The 7,445-nt window shown below is 37.9% G+C and overlaps 1 protein-coding gene across 3 annotated transcripts in view; it reads left to right on the forward strand.

Moving 5' to 3' along the window:
• The window catches only part of asic1b (acid-sensing (proton-gated) ion channel 1b), a 163,353-nt gene that overhangs the window by 138,094 nt on the left and 17,814 nt on the right, over positions 1-7,445 (forward strand). For all 3 annotated transcript variants that reach the window (XM_032513334.1, XM_032513332.1, XM_032513333.1), the window contains one exon: positions 4,041-4,191. In XM_032513334.1, the coding sequence (XP_032369225.1) occupies positions 4,041-4,191 (151 nt within the window). The remainder of the gene's footprint in view (positions 1-4,040; positions 4,192-7,445) is intronic.

The raw sequence follows: 7,445 nt of genomic DNA on the forward strand, positions 1-7,445 counted from the left end.
CTGCTCTGTCCGAAAACGATGCTGATGAGAGCAGTGAGAGGGAACTATAACCGTAAAGTTGACAAAACAATGAGCCAAAAGACACTAAAAATAACTCCGTAGAACTGTGAAGTATAGGGTCGATTGAGACTCTGTGGGTTTATAGCCACGAGTGACCGCTTTCACACTGCACATAAAAATATTTATATATATAAGGTATATAATATATGAGGAAACATTCCACTAATACTATTATATCAACCAGCAGCATCATCATTCTAAGACCATACAGCAGTGCAACCATGCACATTTTATTTAATCAGTGTGACTTCTTTGACTTTTTTGACTGAGAAACTCACAGTCAGCTTTCAGATCTAATATTCATCTCACACCTCTAGTCTGAAAGTGTAGTAACAGGTGAACTGAATAACCTCCTATTATATAGATGTTCAAATCTGTGCTATTGTTTTGTTTGTGGTTATGTTGTATTGGAATGTATTATAGTGTAAGATGTGAGCACTCCCTTCCCATATGGATGAAGTACACTGACAGAAAGTGGATACCCCAGAACAGTAAGTTGCCGCACTTCATTATCTATTAATCACATACAACACAGTGAGAACATAAGCAAATCCTATCCTCAATTTTTACCTCAGTTGATTCAGTGCCAAGTACAACCCAGACAATCCGTCTTAGGTATCTGTGTTTGTAGCTGTCACAACACATTGCACCTTGGTGTTCAGTGCTGATTTTGAAATCAATGGAGAGGGAAAGTGGTTCCCTGGCAACTTTAGGGAACAGCTTGTGCATCCTTGTCACATTGTCATGTGAAGGATAGCCGAGGGCCACCTCAACAGTCTCAGGCTGTCTCTCTGTGAATTATTTATCGAAGAGAGAGCCGGTGACATTTCTACACCCTGCGAGAACGAGAGAGGATGATGTCTCTCTCAGCATTTTTTCCCATCGGTAGGATCGGTTTAAGTAGTTCATTCCTGTGTTTTCAAGTTCAGAAGATACAGTGGTTCTCATTTTATATGCAATGTAGGCTCTGTGTGGAGCAGCATGAGAACCAAAAATATATCTTCTCAGAAAAGCTGCTTTGGCATCACAAACATTTGCTCACCCCCCAACACTAAATGTATTTTGAGCAACGAGGTAAAACCAACAAGTTGTAAACGTTTCATTGTGTGTGTAGAGCCATTTCATACTGGCCCTGATTGCTCCACATAATATAGAATTTATTAATTTAGAGTTTTTCATTTGTATTTTTGCAACAATGAGGTTTCTGTCTCCGATAAAGGTTGTACTTTTCCAAAATACCTCCTGCTGAATTGTTAGGATATATTATTGGGGAAATTATATGTATATATATATATATATATATATATATATATAATTTCCCCAATATATATATATATATATATATATATATGCAACACAAACACCAGCAACAACATTGAATAAGATAGAGAGGCTGTTCGATTGACAGACATAAAGAAACATGTTGAGAGACTGAGTGTAAACCTCAAAGTGGTAAAACACAATGAAGATCCTGACTCCCCAAGGTCACCACCGGCACCCACTGCCGCTGCTCTTCACATAATGGCGCCAGCACAATATCCTGGTTACCACAGCAACTCTGACTACAGGCCTCCCTGTAGTCAATCACCACATTATCAACACATACACACAGATGGCAAGCAAGGGGCGAATGTACACGAACAAAAGTACTGTAGACTGTACACACTCCATGTGAGCATGCTCATTCATATTCTCATACAAATGTGTGTGCATGCTCGGGCACTTGCTGAGAACGCACACTGCCACACAATCACTTACAATCTTATCACTGTTTTCTTGATGCGTGTCTGCCAAATGCTTTAATTTTTTCAGTGTGAGCAGCAAAGAGGCCCTGAATGTTCAAACTTGTCTCCCGTAGTCATTGTAAACGGCTAGAAGCATGGAAAGAAATTGTCTTAACAAATTGGTTGAATTAAGATACTTTAGTAACATGTGGCTGTGGAAAGATCTCATGGGGAAAATCTATGCAAATTACAGTATTTCTCTGCAGGTTTTGCACATTCTTAATCATCAGATATTTTGCCCAGATGATGCAAGTAGTGTCTTGAAATTGTAAGATTTCCCATCTTATACTCCAAAGAGATCTGATTATGGTCAGAGACGACTCCAGGGCTAAGATGTATTCAGGGGCATTTTTCATTGACGTCTGTATCCTGCTCTGGAGTCATTGCACATAATGTTGCAGCCTTTTTTGTTTGTTTTTTACCCGGTTTTGCCACTAACCTACTTAAAAGGTCACATCTCGATCTCATATTGTGTCCAAATATCAGAAAGTCTTTTATTACATTTCACTATTTTGTGCCTTAAAAGCTCCCATACAACCCCACCATGGGAGGCAATTCATTGTGATTCCCACTCCATTCTTTTCTACACACCTTACTGAACAGGATTCACATTATGATAACTTTTCCTTTATGAGACATGGCTGTGAGTAATTGAAGGGAAGTGCTAATGTCTGACTCATAAGTCACCATCAACACCTCCCTATGTGTTCCCAAGGTCCTCACGATGCATTCACAAGAAATACAGTAAAGCAACATTTTTGGGCATTTTTTTTTTTTTAATGTAGGCAATTTTTTTTTAAATTAAAAAAGAAGCCTTTTGTGCAAGCTATCTGTGTTTTGATGAAGTTTTTTGTCCCGCTATCCCACAATGAAGCCTTATCTCTGTTGTATGTTGTGAGTACAATATTTAGACAAAGAGTAGAGGACGAATAGGAGGAGACTTACAATATTTTAGTTATTACTTTTCTGCTGCTATTGTCATTTCTTCTCTACATACCCCTCCTCCACTTCCTATTACACTTCCTCATGTGAATGTCAAAATGTTGAAGGTTAATAATAAGTTAATTGTGAGGTAGGATGCTTTGATACAGGGTTCCCAATCATGCGGTTTGACAACAAAGTAAAGGAAACGATTTATTTTGGATCCTGGCCACGGCTTTCCAATTCCTTATGTCTATGATTCAATTACACGTCCATTAGTTCACTGGCAATCATGTCTTTGCCAATAGATCACAGCGTTCTGCTGCCCTCCAGTACCACTGTGCAGTATATGTCTAATCCATTAATGAGACAGAACACTCTCTAGGCATGTATTCTGAGTGCAGGTATACATACATACATACATACACATACATACATACATATATATATATATATATATATATATATATATAGTTTTTGACTTAATAATATTAATAATACTAATAATAATTATTATCAGATTGACCAGTCATGTAAGTAATTGCAAGTTGCAGCCCTAGATTTTTGATTTGATTTCGTTTGGGCTGCAACTAAACATCTTTACATAATCAATTGATCTGCCAATGTAAAAATCTTTTTTTAATTTCACAGCCCAAGGTGGTATTTTCAAATTACTTGTTTTACAGTCTAAAACTAAAATATTCAGTTTACTGTCATAAATGACAATGAAATGCAAGAACTTTGATAGTTGTTGCTGTTTAATTTTCTGTCATCCGATGTGTTGATCAGTCGATGTTTCAGCTCTGATGATAATCACCGCTTCTTATTTAAAAACAGAAATCTTTGCATTATTGTAATTGTTAACTGTCTGGATGTGGAGTTCTCAGAAGAACTTCAATCACTTTTTGCTAGATTTACTTTGATGCCGGCAGTCGTTATGTGTGAGGATATCCCACTCTGATATAAAAGTCATGTCATATTCACTCAAGCACATACTGTACCATGCAGCACTGAGAGGGGTGGGGGCTCAGTTTGTCAACAGCATCTCAGCACTAAGACCTCTGAGGTCTGCGGCTGACAACTTAACAAGAAAAGGTTACTGTAGGTGATTTTTAGCTGCCTCTGTCCCCTGCTCTGCACTGCATTTATCTCCACATTTTAACACATGCAGCTGCAAAATGAGATGCAGCCTGAATAATGTCTTTCTCTCCTGTCATCTAGTTGTGATCATTTATTACTAAGATTCCCGCATTTTTCTCTGTGTGTATTTTTCAGATATTCACACGCTATGGGAAGTGCTACACCTTTAATTCAGGCCAAGATGGACGACCCCTCATGCTGACGATGAAAGGTGGGATGGGCAACGGCCTGGAACTGATGTTGGATATCCAGCAGGATGAATACTTGCCTGTGTGGGGAGAGACTGGTAAGCTTACCTGGTGGATACATCACATGAAACACCCCATTTCCAATTCTGAAGTCCTCAGTTAAAACCACAAAATAGGTGTTTATGTTTGCCCCTAAGCAAGGACTTAGAAAAAAGTTTAAAAAAGAGAATTTTTGAAATCAATTAAATACCAAAGTAGTATTTTTCAGTAGTGGTGCTCTAAGAAATCTTAAGGGGGGAAAACCATTTTTACTGGGATTCCACTTCAATCCCTGAGACAGAGGCGTGACTAGGCTGTATTACACAAATTCCAAGCACTTCTGCTTTAATTATGAAACCGTAAATCCATTTAGTATAGTGAACATGGGCATATGATAGACCAAATGCTTATGATTTGTTTTATCTGCAGAAAATGTATGCTCAGGAATGCACTTGAAATATTAAATTCTCTTTAATGCTCTCTTCCCTTTCATTAATTAGGAGGGATGATCCTGAACAATACACGCTCTGATAATTTGAAATGCACCCGCTGTGTCCACTAATCTGTATAAAGACAGCTGGATATTGATTGGAAGGTTTCATTGCAATGCAATTGTATCACTTGTCATTCAGGCTTCAGGTCCACATGAATCAAACAAGAGCTCAACCATGTGCCAGATATAGAATCAATGGGGGCTACAACCTCTTCCATTCAGGGTTGACCCTTCATCAACACAGTCAAGTCTCCTTGGAGCCCAGAAACGTTGATTTTAATGCAGCTGCATATGCTGCTGTGTGTTTGGATCAATATTTGATATGCCCCGGGCACTGAATGTAAAGAGACAGCTCCGTGTGGTCACAAAAACACTCTGTACATGATCATCATTAAACATGAAGCACAATGCTGTGAGTGTAATATTTAAATATAACGCCGCATCTAGTCCAAGCCTAAATGATTTAAAGATATTCATATATCACGCTCTTTATGTAAGATTATTAAATGATTAAAGTCTTTTACAAATGAGTGTGTGGTAGAAACCTAAGGCTGCAGTAGCTACTGTACTTACACAATCACTCACTTTTTTTTATATATTTTTTTATATATTATCTCACATCTATCATGATAAGTTTTTTAAGGGGATTGGTTTGCAGGTTTTTTCAATAATGTCAAAATGATGCAGATTAGATGCAGGCTATTGATTAGTTTAATTTTAACATAATTTAGTACCTGTTTGTTTAATCTGCCTGGATGCTGTGCAATGCATAATGTGCTCCGTTCAAAAAGACATGGGGCCTCATTCATCATAGCATGCACTTTCTGGATATGTGCATTGGAAGTGTCTCTAAGTACAAGAAAATTGGTAGTCAAACATGTAAACGCAACAACTTTACACCCAATGACCAGTGATGAATTTAAACTATTCAACCATGGAGACATAGGGCCCTATTTTAACGATCTAAACGCACGGAGTCAAGCGCATGGCACAGGAGCGTTTAGGGCGTGTACAAATCCATTTTTGCTAGTTTAACAGCGGAAAAAAGGGTCTGTGTGCCAGGTGCATGGTTCAAAAGGGCTGTACTTAGTGTCTTAATTAATCATAGGTTTGTTTTGGGCGTAACATGCAATAAACCACTCAGAATGTCATTTCCTATTCCCTTTAAAAGCGAGAAGGAAGGCGAGATTTTCAGGAGAAGAAACTGATCTGGTCGTGCGTGAAGTGAAAGCACGAGCAGATCATATATGGCACGAGCACTCTGCCACATAAACTCCATAATACTATTTCACATTGTTGAATTTTATTTTTAATATTTTGCATGTTTATGTGCTGTAGTTTATGCACTTTCCGCTGCCTTGAGATAGCAATACGCCAAAAATGCACCTGAACATACCTCCCCGTGAGACCAGCATGCCCACGGGTGCACAGATGGGCGCAGGTGCATTTGCTATTTAAACAATGTAAATTGGAATTGGATGGAAATTGACAACTGCGTCAGTCTTAAACTAGCAAAAACGCTTGAGTCGGGCTTTGCGCTGCACTGCATTTGCAAACAGAAACACCTCCAGAATGCCAAATATGGTCAACAATACTTTCATGTAGAGTTACCTGTTGTGGTCAAAATTAGCAAACGAGAAAGTATTTTTTAACATAAGTCTCATTTAATGGGTTTTGCTAGTATTGTTCAACTTCATAGTGTTCTATTTACACACTTTAGTGGTAACAAGTGCTTACTACGAGCAAATGCAGTGAGACCGCGAGGGACGCGGCTACTCAATTCGTTGACGTTGCACTTGTCGTTACTAACCTCTCATTACGTTGCTAAAACATTACGTTGGCAAAACAAAACTGTCTTATTTGACAACTCCACAGGTGGGTGTCCAAAGATAAATGAATAAACATATAATATCGGGACAGCTGTCTGGTTCAGTTCTGGTCACTGTAACACTGTCTATACAGCACCTGTATTATTCCACTTATTTAGTATTACTCCCATCATTCCCACTCTCACATCCAATTATATATTTTATTATTTATTCATCATTCTCATTTTCTATTTTTCAGAACTGTTCATATGTCATACTGTTCATACTGTTCATATTGTAATATAATAACATAGTACTATTTTATCCCGTACCCTGCACTACGCACATTTAATAATTGTATTGATCTCTTCATTGCACTCATGCCTCTATATTGTTTTGTTTAGAGTATGTATATTTGTGTATATATTAGTGTGTATAATTTCTGTTTTGGTTGATATGTATGTGTAAGCACAGTGTGAGTAACAATGCTCCAAGACAAATTGTTCCTCCGTATGTGTCCTCATACCTGGCAAATAAAGCTGATTCTGATTCTGATTCTGATTCTGATAGATTACAAATTTACTCCTAATTTGCTTATTAAACATTGCAATTTTTAACAGTTTCAGCATAACAGAAATTATATCTGTCTTAGTTAAAACTTTTAAAATCAAACCAAAATGTATTACCGATTACGTTGTTTTACGTATGAATGTCGTTAACAGAGCCTCTGTCTTATTTAACTTCAGAGGTGCTCTGTGATAAAGTAATAGAGAAACCATTGGAAATAGAGCTAATAATGGCATAATTTCCCTCTGAAAGAAGATTTTTTTTAAATAGAAATGTCTTTAGGAACGATTGTTTACGACCCATCCATTATGACGTGGTTGAGTTTAGAATTTGAGTGTCTTTAATTTGTGTGTACCACTAAGGTAGGGTGACCAGACGTCCCCGGAAACAGACAGTCCCCAATTTTGGCTACCTGTCCCCGGCTGGATCTGTCCCCGGAAATGTC

Source organism: Etheostoma spectabile, chromosome 4, assembly GCF_008692095.1.
Source record: "Etheostoma spectabile isolate EspeVRDwgs_2016 chromosome 4, UIUC_Espe_1.0, whole genome shotgun sequence".
In the NCBI taxonomy this organism is placed as follows: domain Eukaryota; kingdom Metazoa; phylum Chordata; class Actinopteri; order Perciformes; family Percidae; genus Etheostoma; species Etheostoma spectabile.